Source organism: Chroicocephalus ridibundus, chromosome 13, assembly GCF_963924245.1.
Source record: "Chroicocephalus ridibundus chromosome 13, bChrRid1.1, whole genome shotgun sequence".
Classification (NCBI taxonomy): Eukaryota; Metazoa; Chordata; class Aves; order Charadriiformes; family Laridae; genus Chroicocephalus; species Chroicocephalus ridibundus.
Genome location: NC_086296.1, coordinates 4,873,157 through 4,891,282, shown reverse-complemented (window position 1 = coordinate 4,891,282; position 18,126 = coordinate 4,873,157). Strand labels below are relative to the sequence as shown.

Sequence of the window (18,126 nt, the reverse complement as noted above, 5' to 3'; positions counted from 1 at the left end):
ATGTTCTCTCTAAAGTCTGGGCAACAATGTCAGCATTAATGCCGTGTCAATAACTGTACATCTGCATTGGTTAAATTGAGACCTTAACAAATTTATGTTAGACTTGAATACTATAGTGGTGAAAAAAGCCTCAGAGCAAGGATCCTGATTCCCATCATGGGGGCAAGCTTCCAGTACAGACATTTTTTGAGAATTTTTTTATAACTTTCTCCGTGGAGACAATTGCTGCTATTCACAATTATCTCTAGCTGTCTAACACTGCAGAACTTCTGGTTCTTTAGCCTATTTTCTGGAATTCTGGTGCTGATTCCCAGTCACATTTGTGTCTTGTGCTTGTGTGTTATGTAAAGCATCTGTAAAACCAGATAGTGAGAGAAGCTAGTAGAGTGAAGTGGTTAGGAAGAGAATTTAATGAATATACAAGGACACATGAAGTATTGAATATGCATCCTTTAGTTGGTTTCTGTCATTGACCCTTTCTGGATCAGCGGAGCAAGCCTGAGATCCAAGAAGTATGGATGTGAGAGGTGAGGACGATTCTCCTGTCAAACCCAGCTCTGATAGAATGAAGACACTTTGCACCTCCCTGTTTTACTAAGTACCTCTGTAAATTCACCTTGAAACAGTGACAGTGATGCTAAAAGCCTCGAAGTAACTGGTGTGTGAGAGTCCTTTGTACTGGATTCATGGGATTGAGATTATCAGAAAACTGGTGGCACTTTGTATTACAATTAAATAGTTCCAAATAGGTGCCTATTAATCCATTCCCCTGTTCAATTACAAGTTATTTCATACAAAATAATCTCCAGCTTTTTTTTTTGTCTCATTAACTATTCTAACTTAATTGTGTTCTTCAGCTGCCTTTCAGGGACAGTCCAGAGCTGTGATTGTAACTCCAGCACCTTTAAAAAGAGAGGGGATTTTGACGCCAGCCACGTCTCAGTCTAATGTTGCAATTGCACCAGCTGGAATTGTCAGAGTAAGGAGAAGAAAAAAATATGTATATATTTGTTTTCTAGGCCTGTTATTTGCAAGTAGTTTGAGCCATAATGTGCTCAGGAGAGTAACTAAATCTCACTAAATCTTACCTGTTACCCAGCATATGCGTGTTTGCATTCAGCATTATGTTTGCTTATTTTTAATTTAGCTACTGTATGGGCCTGGAAGCACTATCTAGTCTGCACAGACTGTCTCACACAACAGTAAGATTACAGAGAGGCATGTATAGACAGTACTATGAATGGGGATGGTTTGTGCTTTTTCTTAATTGTGCAGAAGCTAGAAGGAACCCAGGATAGTCACCTTTCCACTTACATATGGGAAGGCATGCCTTGAGTATATGAGTGGGTTTCTCAATATGTTGTATGCAGGAAGATGGAAATAGATTTTAGTATATTATGCGGTTGATGTGTTGTAATACTGCTTTAAGTTATGAAAGGATGCTGGTCTCCTGCCAGAAGTCTGACTTCAGTGCCTGCTAATTCCTTATTTATTGGCCCTTGTTTCATGTCATCAGATTGTTAATCATGTATTGATTTGTGACTTTTAGTGAAAGGCAAGGTAACAAATCTCTCTCTTTCTTTTTCTCTCTCTCCCCGCCTTTCTCCTTTCTCTCATCCCTTCTCTCCCTCTGCCCCCATCCCCTCCTTCCTGCTCTCTTTTTGTTTCTCTCTGTTTTTCTCTGTGCTATTTCTATGCTGTTCCCAGGCGCCCGGGGTGACGGAGTTCCGTAGTAACATTCTGGTTGGTCCAGCACAGCGAGCACCAAGTAGTCAACAAACCCAGTCCACAGTCTCACATCTCTTCTCTCCTAGTGTAGTCAAGGATGTGTTGGTGAAAGGAGAGCAAACCCCTTCCCACTGTAGCAGTTCACAAGTTCCCTCACCTACACCTAGTAAGTTAGAAAGCTGTAAGCGTTCTCTCTCCCCTGCACATGTAAGTGTGTTTCCGTTGGTTAGGCAGGCTGTAAATGGGCATTGAGGATCCCTGGATAATTTTTAAAGGAAGAGCTTTTTAGGCCCTTCTGCCCTGCAGCTTCGGTTGCATCCCGTCATTTGCAATTTTTCTCTTAAACTACTGTGCAGTGTTCCCACAAACTGCAATTCTGTGTAAGCGGCTCCTTTCTAAAAGTGCGTACTGTCATAGTCACCAAAAAATTAAACCTGTTTGAAAGGCATCTGTGCAGAAACTGCTGAATAGGTTTGTTGTTCAGTATCGTAACTATAATTTCGATTGGAGGATCTAAGACACAGTCCTTGTGAACAGTAGGTAAGTGCAAAGACTCCTTTTGCATGCGTGTTGATAGAGCGGTATCTGGGCTGGTTTTAGAGACTTATGCTGGTTTTGCCGGTGAATGGCTTGTAAGTGTTACCATCATGCCCCAGGCCATTAGAGCCTCGAATGGGGGAGTCTAGCAGGATGATGGAGTTGCAGCCGCTGCTTTCAACATGCCTTTGCTGAAACGCGCGTGTATGTGAAAGGAGTGTTATTACATATTGTTATTTGGGATGTATTAGCCTTGTGCCATGAAATACTAAGCTTTCCCAGCAATCTTGACATTTTCTAGCATGTGGTTGTTGCATCAATGAGTATAATTTGGTTGCCAACTGCACTTCAGTTCAGTTCTGAATAGGAACTTCTCAGCAGTTACATTTGCTACAGAAAGCTGTTTGTTAATGTGACTTGTCTTTCTTCCTTTTATGAAGGCCGAGACTGTCAGAATTCAGGCCAAGCGTCCCCCTGCACCTCTGAGCAGAGCCCCAGTCCACAGTCTCCCCAGAACAGCTGCTCAGGAAAACCTACCACTGACCCTAATGTGGCTGCATTTAAGGTGTGTGTCCTTTCCTTTGAGGTGCTTTTCTCCTTCACCTTTGTAGCTACTTTTCTGCCCTGATGTCTGAGCATGGACTAGAGAGTAAGTTGTGCTTCAGGAATGGAGTATTTGTGCCTTAGGCTTAGCTTTCACTGCTTTCTGTTCAATTTAAAATGTTAGACTTTAATAACCTGCTCTGCTCCTTAGGGTTGTATCACCAGAGGGGCCAGGCTTAACTGTACCGCTGCAGGTCCTTGAGGTCATGACAGCAGTTCCTGCTGCGGCTCACAGGAGTGTTACGACAGGTCTCAGTTTACTTGATCAAAGGTTTCAGGCTTAGTTTTCTAAACCGTGGCTTTTTGCCATTGTTCTGTTGGGGATCTTCAGGTCTGCAGGGCTCTGGCCATCGCTGGAGGGGGAGTTCTTGACCTGCTGAGTTACTTACATGTCTCCAGTGATGCTATGCTGCTCCACAGAGAAGCAGCTCCACAGACTCTACAAGTTACAGCTGTAAAACACTTCGAGAATTATTGGGGTAAGAACTCGGCGGTCTAGAGATAGCATCTGAAAGCTGGCTGTACCTCACACACAAGCTGACCTTGTCAGAACACTTTCTGTGATGGTATGAGGAGCTTCTCCGCAAAAAAACCAGCCAATGCAGGAAAATCAACTCTGTCTCATTCATTCTGTTGTGAAAGGGAGTGTAACTTAACAATTTGCAAGTGCCATCCTCTTTTTGGCTTTTCTGTCTTTGTATACCCTATGAGTTGGTGTCAGCTTGGTTACTCCCAGGGCAGAAAGGTAAGTGTAAACACTTGCAGCCTGTGATTGCACTCAGTTCTAGCTCTGTTGCACAGGAGAATCAGAACTGCCGCTATTTGAGTATGCTGCAAATTACTCGTAAAATTTTGCAGTTCTTTGCTTGGCATAGATGCTCACCATCAGTAGTTGCAGCCTGTTCAAGTTAAAGGAAGAAATTATTAGGACTGGTGGATGGTGGGAAAGTGGCCACTAGGTGGAGGAATGTTCTTAAAAGTAAGGGAATTGGAACAAGATAGGCTTTATAGCCATTTAAACTCACCTGCTCTGTCAGGAATCGTTTTGGATGTGTACTCTAAGTAACTCCTTTGTAAGACAAGAGTGAAACAGTGATGTTTGCCAGTCTCTAGTTGTACGTTCTTTTGTTCCTCTGCATTTTTAGTTAAGACTAAACAGTTCTGTATTGCTGGGTAACATTGTTTTTTCAGTTTGGCAAAGCATAGAGGGCACTGGAAATCTCAGTTCTGCTCATGAACCTGCATTTTCTGTGGTTTTGAGCAGCCACTTCAATGCTTTATTACATTGTTTTCCTCCATTATAAAATGGGGTGATGGTGAGCTACTGCCAGAAAGCCTAGCTCTGCTGAGAATGCATTCTTAAAGTGCACATTCCTTATTTTCTTCCAAGAATTTTGGTGGAAACAACTTTTAATGCTACAAATTAAAATGCTAATTCCTGACAAAGCCTTTATCCTCAGGGTAGGCAAGAGTTGTGCATCCTTTTCTCTTTTTTTATTTTTGTCGGACTGCCTGTTACATCAGTAGACATGATGTATGTATTAGGAATAAATGATACGTACTGTTTTAAACTTAAAGGCTTCAACAAGATCCTAACTAATTACATGCCTCAAAAATTGGATTTAGCTTCAGAAGAGGAAATAGTATAACAGTTTCAAGTAGGAATTTTTACTTTAAGAAGAAAACCTACAAGGTTTGGAATTGAATTTAATACACTGGACACTTCTTTTTAATAACTTAAGTAATTGTTTGCAAAATTATAGTCATATGGCTTTGACTGGGAAGACTATGAATGCCATAATTCAACAAAAATTACATGGTGAATTTGAATAGCTGAAATAGTCATAGCAGTAGAATGTTAAAGGAGAACTGCATAGACTGAGCTAATTTTATTTATGCAGAATCGAAGAATGAGGCATATTTCAGAACAAAAACGAAGGTTTAATATCAAGATTGGTTTCAGTACTCTGATCAGCTTGGTTTCAGCTAACTCCAAGTCGGTAAGTAACTTGGCAGCACTAACAGTTCGATGTGGAATGTAAGAAAGAGCCATTCTAAAAAGACTTGTTAATAAATTTAATCTCTTCACTGTTGATGGGGAATGCCGCTCTGTCAGTGAAGATATGTGAACTGAGGGACTTTGAAAGGGAACGATGATAAATCCATGGCTTAGAGTCAAAAGAGTATGTGGAAGCACTTCATCTTAGACATTGCTCTTCTGATGCAGCTTCAAACATTGAACGAGTCTTGTCTGATGAGATGCTGCAGCTTTAAAGCCAATAGGGAAGGAAGGAAAACTGATTGTTGCAATCCTTGCTCTTGGGACCCCAGTAATGAAGACTTTTGTTATGTTTGCAGCATGAGATGACTTTGCACTTACTGCTTTGTCACCTTTCTTCTGACATACTGGCTTTTTATATCCATTCTGGGTGGCTTCTGGTCCCCACAACTGGACTTGAAAAGCTGTGGTCCAGCCAGTATTGTAAGCTTATTCTGCCCGAACCCTGAGCCAGCCAGAAGCCAGGTAGATGCTGTTGGTACGATGCTGGGCCTGGCTTAACATACCTTGACGTTTGGCGTAAGCTGATGTACCCACCTATGAACACAGCTTGTTAGCTTAGGCTTCATGCCATGCTAACTACAGCTGTGCTGCGTTTAGTCAGCTGAGAGCATGGCAGAGCAACCTTGTGTGCCTCACGTGCTGTTGAAACATGTCAGTGAGGCAAACAAAGAACAAAAAAGTCCGGTGAAATTTCTAAAACTTCTTACACCAATGAGATCTCTACCTCCCAGGAGGAGTCAGAAGCCTGGCCAGTTCAGGCAATTTTGGAAATCCCTCTGGGACTCTTTATGCCTCGTATCACCCAGCTGCCTTTAAGAATTTGACCCTGTGCCCACAGCCCTGCAAATATTCTCAGGGCTTTTTTTTTTTTCCCCCGTCACCTGCCTTTTGTGCATAGATTTACAGATAAAAAAAAAATCCTAACTGACTTATCATCATCAAGTGGCTTTGTCCAAATTAAGAATGTATTCTGGCTGTACTAGTTAACGTAGTTCACTAAATTAAAAACAAAATAATTGAAGCACAGACCTGTCTGCACAACAGAATTCTAAATGTCCTTTAAATACCTTTTGAAACATGGAAAATGTGAAAGCTTATTGTGCCACATGTTGATTTGTTTACATAATTTTTATAGTTTTATAAATATAGGCCATAAGTCACTTCCTGATCACTTCCTGATTTGAATAGCCTATTTGAAAGGTAATCAGTTTTGAAAACTCAGCTTTAGTAAAATGTCTGATTATTTTATTCCTCAAGTATAGATTTTTAATTTGTTCCTCAGTACTGGAGAGTGTTTTCAAAAAGATGTGTGACATTGTTTCTGTCTCCTTTGGTGATAGCAAGATCGTGTTACCTTCTGTTTAATAACTTCAGGTTTCCCAAGCCAAATAATCTATATTGTCAACTTCAAAACGATACTTCTAACAGCACTACAAATCTATCAGCAGATGTGGCACATCCTTCAATAATTAAGTAAGAATTGTAAATATTTTTAAGAGGAGAGGTGATGAAATAAAACTTTTTAAGTTATTGAAATACTTCTTTCAACAAAGTAGCAAAAACGTAATTTGTGGAAGAAAACAACCACTGCAACCACATTTCTCTGGACTAGTGTGCAAACACGACACAGAGAAATGAAGAGCTTAGTATTCTCTTAACTGCTTTGGTCTGCTTGTCTGTGTGCTTTTGCACACAGTGAAGGCAACTTAAGAAAGGGCGCTGAACTGTTTTTCTGGGTGTTAGAGCAGGTCAGGGGCAAACTCTTCATCTGTCTAGCTTTGTTCCAGAAAGTGAGCTCTATGTTTGTGTTTGGTCTAGATCAGCCATGCAATCACGCTCCAGAAAACAGTAGAATATATCGCTAAACTACAGCAGGAAAGAACACAGATGCAAGAGGAAACCAGGCGCCTTCGGGAAGAAATCGAGGAGCTAAACGCTGCCATCATGTGAGATTTGGGGAAATTTCTGTAATGAAGCAGAGCAGCTTGAATGTTGCTTTGGCTAACAACAGGGGATGTTTGCCTCAGATGTCATGCCAAACAACAGATGGGTATTGAACAGAAGTAGAGTTGCTACCAACTTCCAAAAAAAAAAAAAAAGGCAGAATTGCTGTGGGATGGGCATTGGTAACAAACCCGAGTGGATTTTCAGCAAGCTCTGAGCATGAATGCACAACAGTGGCAGCATCAGAAAAGATGCATCAGGTCAGTGAGAATAATTCCTAGAAGAAGCCAGTGACAATGTTCTTTTTAAAGCTGTGCTCACTGGGTGATCGAATGTTCTTACTCTTCATGATGGCTTTGCTGCAGTTTTCTTTCCAAACACAGTCAATTTTTATAGGAAAATATGGTTGAGTATATAAGACAAAGGACTTGGAATCAAGGAGCTTGCCACTGACTGGATATAACTCTGAGAAGTCACTTCACCTTCCTGGTGCCTCAGTTTCCTCTGTGGGTTTATGATAGTCATGTACTATTGCAAAACACGTGGAGAACCCCAGTGGTTTTTCTTCCATCTACAGAAGTGTTAGGCTTAGGCATTACGTTAGACTTATCAGCAAATCAAAATCTTTTTATTTTTCTTTAAAAGTATGATGACATCTGTTTGGTTTTATTTTAAATTGATCTGTTTCTTAAGAATCTCCATAACGTTTTCTTCTGTAACATTGCTCAGGAGTAACTGTAAATTTTTCCTTGACTCCTAAGGTGCCATTTTCTAATTAGATGCCAAAACCTACTTTGTTGTATGTTACACTTTGTTTTCAGTTTTGTTGCTTGTAGTAAGAAACGTGTAGGAGCTTGAGAAATTGCTTTGCTGCATGAATATAGACAAAATTGATGTGAAAACAGTATGTATTCCTGGCTATAACAACTACATTTGGGGCAGGGGTGGGGGGAGCGTGGTCATGCACTGGGAAGCCACCTCGGTCAGGGATACTGGGGATACACAATTTTCTCTTGCTGTAATTTAGTATGGAATAGAACTGTGCCCTTTCTGGCGGGGATTCTGACCTCAGAAAAACATCTTTTCAGTTCTTGTCAACAGCAGCTCCCTGCTACCGGGGTTCCCGTAACACGGCAAAGATTTGACAACATGAAGAGGATGTTTGATGAGTATGTGAGAAGCAGGACCCTGCAAAACTGGAAGTTTTGGATTGTATCCTTTTATATTAACCCGCTGAACTGGTGGTTTAGTGCTAATATAACTAGAGCCAAAAACTGGGTTCTGATGCTGTGACTTTAAGCCAAGTTATTTAAATAACATGTGTCCTCAGTTTTCATTCACATCTGTATGGGGATGTTAATCCTTGCCTTACAGGCTGTCGTGAGGCAGAACTTGTTCAACTTAAAGTATGGGAGCTAACTTGAAAGTAAAATGCAATAGAAAGGCAGGGTTTTCTCGGTGGGTTATTACACTGCAAGAAATGTTTAATGGAGTGCTTCTGTAACTGTAGCTCTTTAGGAAAAACTGAACCAAGGATAAGAAAGATTTCAGGAAAAAAATATTGCAAACAATTACTGAAGCTGTTGTAATGGCGGTTTTAAAAACTTGAACATTTCTCTTTTTCTTTCTCTTTCTTTTAGCTTTCTGTGTGTCATTTGTTACAACACTGAATCAACTTAGTTTCTCTGCTTCTTCAGTGCCAGCAGCCATGCTTGTAAGCGAATGATAGTGCGGGAGGTAGAAGGGCACAAACAAAATGAAACCAAGTTAGCTGCATTTGTGCTCTGCTGTATAGACTTAACTGGTTTGGATCAAACATTAGCTTGAATCAGTTCAGGGATATTAGTGATTAGCAGCGAGCAGTAGTGCTAACCTTCCTTTTTCCCATTAAACTTAATATATTCATAGAGCTATTTATTTGCACTTTATGTTTTCTGTGTCTGTGTTCTGTGCTGGTTAGTTCCCTCTGCCTAGCTAATAGGAGTATATATGTTCATGCTTGTACATGCATGGAGTACAGCATTTTTAATACTTTGATATGTGAAAAAGCTTTCTTTGGTGTTTCCTGGTTCATGTTGGCCCTAGAAAGACACTCTCCCTTTTAGCATCCTTTTAGGAAACAATTCTTAGCAAGATCTCACGCAGCCTCTGGTAACTTAGAACTGGTGCAACTGTGGAACCTCTGGATTCTACAGCACTATTAACTCTGGAACAATTTCAAGTGAATTACAAAAATAGAGGTCTTTAATATAACAACAAAAACGGTTATTTAAAGACAATCCCCCACATGTTTTGTGACTGCATAGTGTGTTTATTTTATATTGCTCCAAGATGTTAAATAGCTCCAGAATTTGGAAGTGAGACACTTCTAGAAAGTGGCAGAGGTTATTGGAGATGAAGATGCAATTTTGGGTAGCTGGGTTTTGTAGTATTTGGGGAAAGACAAAGGCTTTTGTAGTTGGTGAAAGAGAAGACTGATAGGCAAAGGAATGTTCCTGAAATTCTCTTTACAAGTCAGAATGTAACTGTGATGGAACAGTTGTTCTAACAGCTGGATTGAATCCTTAACACGTGCTGACGTATTTCAGAATCCCTTGCAGTAAAAGCTGACAAAGGCCAGGGGTGAGTTCTAATAATAAAAAAATCTCCTCCTTATGAAATGACTGTAAGAGATAGAAGGGCGGTTTCATTACAAATATCAAAATACCATAGTTTCTCTTGCATATAGGAGGGAAATGAGTAATTTGGTCTTGGGCTACTAGAGATAACCCAAGAATAGAATACTCTTGAATATTAGAATACTGGTAGAATAATACCCATGTTGTTCTTCCAGTCACTCAGTAAAAGGGCATGCAAATCTCCTTGAGTATTCCAGGTAGTTGTTAGACCTATCTTGATTGTCAGCCACAGTGAGAAAGATGGGGGTGCGTGACAATGCTGAGATTGGTTTGGGCTGCGTTTTCACATACTGTTGACTGTAGTCAGAAAATCCCATCTGGATTAACATGGTAAAACCACAGATTCTGAGCCTTCAGTTGAGTTTTATCATCCAACCAGCTTCTGAAGTAAATGTACCTGTAAGCTGGAGTCTACTTGGTGAAGTATCATGGCAGTGTTGTTTTGACAAGCTGTTTTGAGTGCCCGTTCCAGGAAAGCTCATCTGAAAGCCTGGAAGCTGAGGCCGACTGAGGCTTGTGGTGGTGCTCTGTACATTTTAATACACTACAGGCTAAGAATTCTGTCTGCTCCTTTTCTGCCAGGAAGGTTATTGCCGACTCCAGGCCCATCCTTCCAAGCTGTGATGATAGAGCGCCAAAAGGAACACCTGATAGTCCTCGGCTTGCTACTGTTCTGGTCCACATAGATGCAGATCAGCAAGTCTGGCCCTTGGTGTGGGAATCCTTGCCCCACACCATTGATGAGCTCTAAGAATATGCTTATGTAATTTGGGGTCTTTGTTTAGCTGCAGTAGCAGAAAACTTGAGTGTTTGCTGAAAAATCTGCCTGAGAAATTGGCTGAATACTTGCACTGTTGGGCTGTGCTGGACTCACTATTGCCAGGCAAGACTCATCCAGGTACCCCGCCTTGGATGCATCGGTGGTGTGATTACACTGAAGCTTCTATATCCTTTTGCTATGAAAGCATCATTGTTACATGAAAAAGGTGGCAATGAAGAAATTGAACGAATTACATGTATGTGGAAGTTTCAGATACTCATGTGCTTGCAACAGTGCTACAGCGTGCAGTTGGTTTGTAGGAGATCAGGCGAGTTGTACAGGAATTTTGCAAAACATGATGAGCATCACTAGGAAATGATATTCAGTTTTTTCCTTTGTGTTACAGATTTCAAAAAAATTTTTTTGAAATGTTGCAATCCCTCTAGTAGTTGAAGTCCATTGTTTTCTCTGCAGACTGAACTGTAGTAGCCTTTCCCGTTGAATGTTTTGAACTCCTCCTTTGTTGTCTCCCTTAACGTTGGATGATTTTCAGTTCAGCATTATTATTAAGCCATTGTTTGAGTCCTTCAATGGGATGGTTTCCACAACAAGCTTTAAGGATCTGAATCAAACTGCAATGGCCTGGTTGGATCAGCACTGTTCTCTTCCTGTTCTGAGGCCAAGTAAGTGAATTTCTATCCATCAGTTATTCCAGATTGTAGGAAGTGAAACAATATATAATACCATTTCTTGAAAGTCAGATGATGACAAAGCAAGCACATGATGCTGAATATGATTTCCTTTTTATTATCTCAGTGGAAAAATAAGAGCCTCTTTTGACTGTGAAGATGCTCGGTTGCGTGCTTAACAAATTGCTGAATATAGATAGCAGAATTCAAACAATTTTAGGCTGCATTTAGATTTCAAATACTCCACTCTAATGGGAGTAAGTTTGGCAGTGTGATTTAACTCATTACGGAAGAAGACTTGCTGAGATTTGTATTCGGCTTTGGAACGATCTTCTGTTTAGGCATTATTGCTTGGTCCTTTCCCCCTTGCAATTCAGCAAGCGTTTACATTTACAGTTTTAATTGCAAAGTGAAAGTGGTACTCTTTTGTAGAAGAAATAGGTGGGCTTTTTTTAAAAGTCATAGATCTCCATTCTTTGTTCCTTGGGCACAGTTCTTGCACATCTCTGTTGATTGCTGTGGCTATGTGTGGAGGCTGCATGTTTTGCAGAAGTATTTCCCTAATTCTGTCATGCGTAACAGCTGTGCAGTACTTGCACGCTATCCTGTATGGATCTGTTTGCCGTCAGACTAATGGCTTTTTTTGATTATTTTTCTGACTTTTTTTATAGTGGTGCTGAACACCCTCCGGCATTTAAGTACAACCACCTCAATTCTGTCGGATCCATCGTGTCTGCCAGAGCAAGCGGCGGAGGCAGTTATCAAAATGAACAAAACAGCTGGCGAAACCTAACAACCAAAGACAATGAGTTGCTTATACAAGGGGTGGAGAACCTGCCAGTCTGGCAGCCTGGCGAGTCTCCTTTCAGTTGGTGCACTTTAGAAAGAATTCTCTCCATCACCCGAGACGTTGTTCAGGGCATCTGGCTCTGCCTTCAGAATACGTGGAAGTATGACGCAACGTTGTCGTAACGTTTTGATTCCTCTTCAGTGCTGTGCTGTACTCCATTAAGTGAGAAAACACCAAGCTCAGGTAAATTTAGCAGGTTTGAGTCCTGCAGGCAGCAATATATCTCCATCAATGCAGCATGCATCTATATGCAACAAACATATTTCTATGAAACAGCTTCAAGTACTAAGTTCTCTGAAGTGTAAATCTTGTACACCAAGGAATGTTCTCTTAAAGGGGAAATATACTTTCGATTTCATGAAACAAAATGTGCTTTTTATTTTGTTTTCTGGTATTCAGTTCCATTTGTTTTACTTGAATAGTGAAAATTGTTAAACAGGATCATATTAAAAACCAAAGGAGAACAAAAATCCGTCAATGATGTCAACTCGTGGCAAAAATACTAGAATTAAAATCTCAGGCTGTGTTTTTTGTATTTTTATTTTAATGAGTGTATCATTGCATATGATCAGTTTCAAGACATGCTTTATTTTCTAGCAAATAAAGTAGCTGGTTTTTATTATTTTTCCTGATACAGCTATTGCAAGTGAGTAGCAGACTGTGCAGTAAGTGCAAGAAAGCAGTTTTAGATTGCATAGATTCTGTAGTTAGGATAGATACATCAATTTCATACCCCTTTAATCTATGAACTGTTTTCTTGTGCTCTGCAGAGTTCAGCTGCCTTCCTCATAAAATGTGTGCGTATAAAAACACATCCGTAGATAAATGTAGTGCTGCTTCAGAGAGAAGAATTGAGTTTGTAATGTTAAGAAATTGAGTTTTTTGTTATCTCAGTAACTATATCAAGCCACATGGACTTGTAGTCAGTTCTTTGCTTCTTTGTCTTTTTTGCTTGTTCTTTTTGCCTTCTATCTGAAAAACCTGAAGGACTTAGCTAAATTTGGTCTGTATGGGAAGGTTATCTTCAACATGAATTATAAATGATAATATAAAACATATGAAAATATGTTTAAAACCCCAAATACTGCATAACATTTTCCTGTGACAGTCTTAGCAAGTACTGTCCTCTGCTGCAGATGAACTTAGTCTCGTTACACCAGTGATGATCTGTCCATCCTGAGACAGCACTGGGATATTCATTCCAGCTGATTGTTCATAGTCTGGAATGATCCTATGACCCTTGTAATTCCACTCATTACTTGATTCTGATTCTTAAGAGCTATGCAAACTGTGGGTAACGTTTCCCTTGTACCTCCTCTGAGACGTTTTCTTCCAGTTTCCAAAGCAGGCTGCCTGGAGGCGATCAGCAGACTGTTACAGTGCTAAAATGAGCAGCTAAAATATTTGGGCGTTGCAGAAGCTGAAATGGGGTCAGTAGGTTCTCCTTCGGGGGATGTCATTTTTCTCAGTGTTGCCCCCAGTCCTCTCTACTTGATGGGACAAAGCTTAAAAAGAAACAATAGGCCTGAGGAGAAGGACTAAGCACGGGGAGAATTTTCTTTCTTCTTTGTCCTGAGATTTTGCAGCTAATAGCTTTCATTGCAGAGTTTGCTTATGTGTGAGCAGGACTGCAGCAAGAAGAAAGCATGAAACGTTAACCCAGGGCCCTCTCCCTGAGCAGAGATACTGTGAGTTGAAGAATTGGGGGCTGAAGGGGACTGTTGGGGGGGCAAAGGAGCCGAAAGGGAAGACAAAATGGCGTGATCTGCCGTCATACCAAAATGCCTTTCTGTAGCTGTGCAGACAAACGAGGAGATGCTCTTTTTTTTTCTTTTTTTTTTTTTTTTTCCCCCCAGTAGATCTGATACATCATTTGAAGTTTGTGCACGTGTGAAAACCTGTGTTCCTGTGGTAGAACCAACAAAAATCCAGGCCTCAGCTAAGGAATGGTTTGTTGAAATAGTGTATAAAGGTTGTCGTAGTAATTAAATAGTGCGTAGATTTTCTGGGGGGGAAACTGTATCTAGGTCTTTCGTACATAATGTTGTAATCAACTGAGCAATATTCTTCAGAATGCATCTGGATAAAAAGTGTCGAGTAAGTGTAAATTCCTTTTTAAATCAGTGCTTTAAATCCTCCCATTTTTATCATGGATTGTGAACTTGATTCCAGTAAAGTCATTTAACACTGTGATTAGCTGGGGAGCATCCCTCAAGTTTTCTTTACAGGGCTATCTCATTGAGATGCATAGATATCTACATGCATATTTGCATGTTAAAAATATGTATCCGGTTTTCTAGAAAGAAATCAGTAGGCAAATTGTGCAAGAACAGACCCACTTGTGTTTTTGCTGTACTTTTCAGATGAACAGATTCTGTAATGCCTCCACTGTGGTGTGGTCTCCTGCTTGTCAGGCAGTGATTGTGCTTGATTTTTACCATTACTAGTATCAATGACGTTGGCATTTTGTCTCAACAAGCAAAGTGCACTGCAAGCATACTTGAAAGCCCAGGGAATTCTGGCAACTTCTAAGCTTAAATCCTAACATCTCAGATCTCACTGAATGGATTGGAAACTGAAAGGGACCTTAAAGGAACAGGAAGGGCTAGTGTGACAGAGCTGTTAAAATTTTGCCCATTAGCAGTTTTTAGCCGGATGTTGATGGAAAAAATATCATGCTCATTGCACCGTGAACTGGTTATGACTGGGGGGAAAGTGCTTATAACTTGTGATGAAGAAGCAAGCTCATGGCACTATTAAAAGACTGCAAATCTTAACATAATAAAGAGAAAAAAATTAAAGATTGCTTACTTAGACAAGAGTGTAGGAGGGAGGGAAGGAAAAGTGAAAAGATACTTTCCACGTAGTGCAGTTATCAGAAATGATGTGGCTGCTCTTTGAAGCAGTGATTCAGTGTATTTTCTCACCCTATTGTTGCAAATCAGAATTATTTTATCAGTCAACCTTTTGAGATGTGTGATTTCACTTCATTTGGAAACACAGGAGGAAAAAGCTGTATCATGTCTCACATCTGCACAGTAGAAGTACTGAGGATCAGTATGAAAAGAGATTGACCACATATGTATTAATTCCTGCATAGTTTTCCACTTTGGTTTATATTTTAACTCCTTTGTCTATCTGTCTTACCCATTGAGGAGTCTAAATACTATATTTCTTTAAAAAAAAAAAGTTTGGTAATGCTTTCTCCCCTAATTTAAGCGGTCCAGTTTCCTCAGTGTCACCAAAGTATACTTAAGCAAGCAAAACACATGGTGCCTGTACTCTGCACAGAATCACAGATGATGCACAGCTGTCTTCAAGGAATTGGTGCTAAACTTTTAAAGAATCCCCATATAATTGAATACAAGTCATATTCAGTCAAATCCAACGTATTTCACTCAATAAGGGAGTGGCTGGATCAAATATTTATGGCCTGTGATATGCACAAAGTCAAACTGAGATTGTCTAGTGGCTCTTCCTGACCTTGAGTTCTATTAATCAATACATTGTAGATGGCCCCCACCCCAAACACAAGTTCTGGAGAACTTTTGCATTATCTGATGTAGTTATTAGGCTTATTTGATGCTCCCTGTTAGCAAGAGGAATAAGTGGTGAAAGTGCAGGAGCAAACTAGAATTGAACGAATTAATGAGCAGTAGGAACAGAGACAAGCGTATGCTTCATCTTGGCAGTCTGATTTCTGCACAAAACCAAAGGACTCTTTATTAATACCATTTGACCTGATGGGCATATTCTTCCATGCTTTTCTAGACCCCTTGGGAAGGCTTCCTTGAATGGAGACTTACTAGAATGTTTCCATCTGTGCCTTAGATCTTGGTGTCCTGTATGCATTTGATTTATCTGAAGTTGTACATTCTTCCCTTACAGTGCTATGTGGAAAATTCAGTGAATTGACAAAGTGGGGCTTCCCTGGGTTTTAAGAGGATTTTATCTGAATGACATTACTGTGTCCCTTTGAAACTGAGGTTGTGAAAAATTGTGTGTATGTATGGAAAAAATTGCGTCTTTCCTGCGGACTTCACCGTCCTCCCCTCCCATGTACACAGGCACATACACACACACGTACTTTACTGTCATACCAGAAGTTTGACAGAAACCCAGTAAATATGAAAATGCTTAAATCTCTAAATATGGAATGGCTCGAAAAGACAAAGGGCTGTCAAATTGCATTAGAAAATAACATCCCTTTACTTTGTATCTTCAGGAATTTTGTACATTCCCTTGAGAGTATGTGTGTGTGTGTGTATGCATGTGTTTCTCTCTCGTGAGCTGAGAGAGGCAGGTAAATTTTTTTTTTTGTTTGCTTTTAAAACACAAAACTCCTGCAGAGTAGTTTGAGATCAGGAGAGCAAAGCTCGCTGCGGAAACATTCAGTAAGGTAATGTTCTAGTAGTACAAAATATTTGAATGTTATTTCACTTTCGTTGTTTCTGGAGTAATTCTTGCCTTGATGTTACCAACTAGAAGATACGGTTGCAAATAGAATGTGTTGTTAACTATTTGACCTTTTCCTTTCTTCCATCCTTTCTTTTTTGGTTTCTTTCCACCTTTATTGCATGGCAAAAAAACACCCCAAATCAAAAGGCTGAGGATACCTGGTTTAGGTGCTTTAGGGATTCAGTCGTCTCAGTCTCGAAGGCTATGGACAACTATTGGTGACTTTTTTGGAGGTTTTTTGATTAGGTGAGACAACAGGAGTTCTCCTACTGCTCCTCAGTTTATACGCTTGAGTTTCAGAGGAGAGCATTTGTTTTGGGGTGTTTTCTTTTACAGGAACCCAATATTGTTCCCACAACATCAGTTAAGGCATCAGGTTTCCTTTTCTTTCATTCTTGGTTGGATTTTATGCTCATTTACTGCGTTAGAGCAGAAGTGGTAGTACCGAATTGTAGATTGAGCTGTAAAACTTGATTCAGTTACAAAGAAACACATATTAGATATACAACAGTAGAATGACTTTCTAGCCACGGTCTGAACTGCTTTTATATCTGAATTTTTACAACATGAATAAGGTTTTGAATCAAAAGATATCAATGTTAGGAGCAAGCCTTTTAATTAACAATACAGTGAATAAATTGCTGTTTTTCTTCTTCTAACCTTGTATTTAAATGTGTTTTAAGTGGAGTTCATTCTTGTTAAAAAAAAAGGAAAAACAAAAGCTTGGAGGTATGAGGACTTCAGGTTGTGCTCTTGCTTTGCCTAGGTTTCCTGTTCTGTTGCATGACACAACTTCTGTTGTGCTGTTGATATGTAGCACTTTTCAGTAGGTCTGTTAAATTGTGCAATGCATTTTTTATATTTACAACCAAAACAATAAAGGTTATTTTTTGGAAGAAACTGGGTTGTAATGCCTTTATTTTCTAACTGGATGGGGGGAAATGCTAAGAGGAATTGTTCCTAGACCAGGACCAGCACCTGCCATCCTTTTTGCCACTCTGAAAGGTGACAAGGGCTCATTTCGCTATTAGCAATGCCGAAGTCACCCCTTTGGGATCGGTGTGTTTGGCTTTCCCATTGCAAGTCTTGTACCCGCTGTTGTGCTTCTGAAGCTTGGACTCTCTTTTAAGAAACTTGGTGCCTCTTGAGCCCTTTTAACTGAAAGAATCAACTCACTCTGAGTCTACGAGTGATTTCCTTTTCTCACGCATTGGCTGCCAGGCTGTATTTGCTCTGTGCTGGGTTGTTCCCTGTCTCACCCGAGTAAGCGTTAGCCAGATTAGCAAAAATTGAAAATTACCCTCTGTTTTCAACTCTGCTCCCCTTCACTGAAGCAGGTTAGAGATTGGGAATGAACAGGTGGGCTAAAGTACCATCTCCACAAGTCCAAGCGTCTACAGAAAGTACATGTTTCTTCACCCTAGGTAACCATAACTTTCACATTTTGCATAACATAATTTTCCAATTGTATTCCTAAGGTGATAGGACTAGTGAGAGGGACCTCTTTTCACGAAACTAAGCAAACATCTATTTATTTTTACACCTACTTCTAACAGGCTAGTAATTCAAAGGTAGACCTATTATTTCTCCAAGAAAGGTAAAATTCTTAAGCCTGTAGGGGCTGCACCAATGCCTTGAGCCCTGATGGTCTTATTTCCTTGCAGACTTGGATTTGGGGCACTTGGCTGACATACTGCCTGGACAGTGGACCTCACAGAGCAGCACTAAGGTTGGACAACATGGTATTCCCATGGAATTGATGGCAGTGTTAGGCACTGAGCTGCTTAAGTCCATTTAAAAAATGGAACAAATAGTGT

General features: G+C 40.1%; 1 protein-coding gene across 6 annotated transcripts in view; it reads left to right on the top strand.

The window, feature by feature from the left end:
* The window catches only part of MLXIP (MLX interacting protein), a 54,643-nt gene extending 37,613 nt beyond the window's left edge, over nucleotides 1-17,030 (top strand). Inside the window, exons 10-17 of one of the 6 annotated variants that reach the window (XM_063350791.1) lie at nucleotides 858-979; nucleotides 1,708-1,894; nucleotides 2,706-2,830; nucleotides 4,770-4,868; nucleotides 6,749-6,876; nucleotides 7,963-8,086; nucleotides 10,866-10,995; nucleotides 11,673-17,030. In XM_063350791.1, coding sequence (XP_063206861.1) covers nucleotides 858-979; nucleotides 1,708-1,894; nucleotides 2,706-2,830; nucleotides 4,770-4,868; nucleotides 6,749-6,876; nucleotides 7,963-8,086; nucleotides 10,866-10,995; nucleotides 11,673-11,794 — 1,037 coding nt within the window. In that variant the 3' untranslated portion in view covers nucleotides 11,795-17,030. Of the gene's footprint in view, nucleotides 1-857; nucleotides 980-1,707; nucleotides 1,895-2,705; nucleotides 2,831-3,199; nucleotides 4,747-4,769; nucleotides 4,869-6,748; nucleotides 6,877-7,962; nucleotides 8,087-10,865; nucleotides 10,996-11,672 lie in introns of those variants that run through there. The other 5 variants (XM_063350792.1, XR_010073126.1, XR_010073125.1 and 2 more) reach the window with 5 other exon arrangements.
* The last annotated feature ends 1,096 nt before the right edge of the window (nucleotides 17,031-18,126 follow it).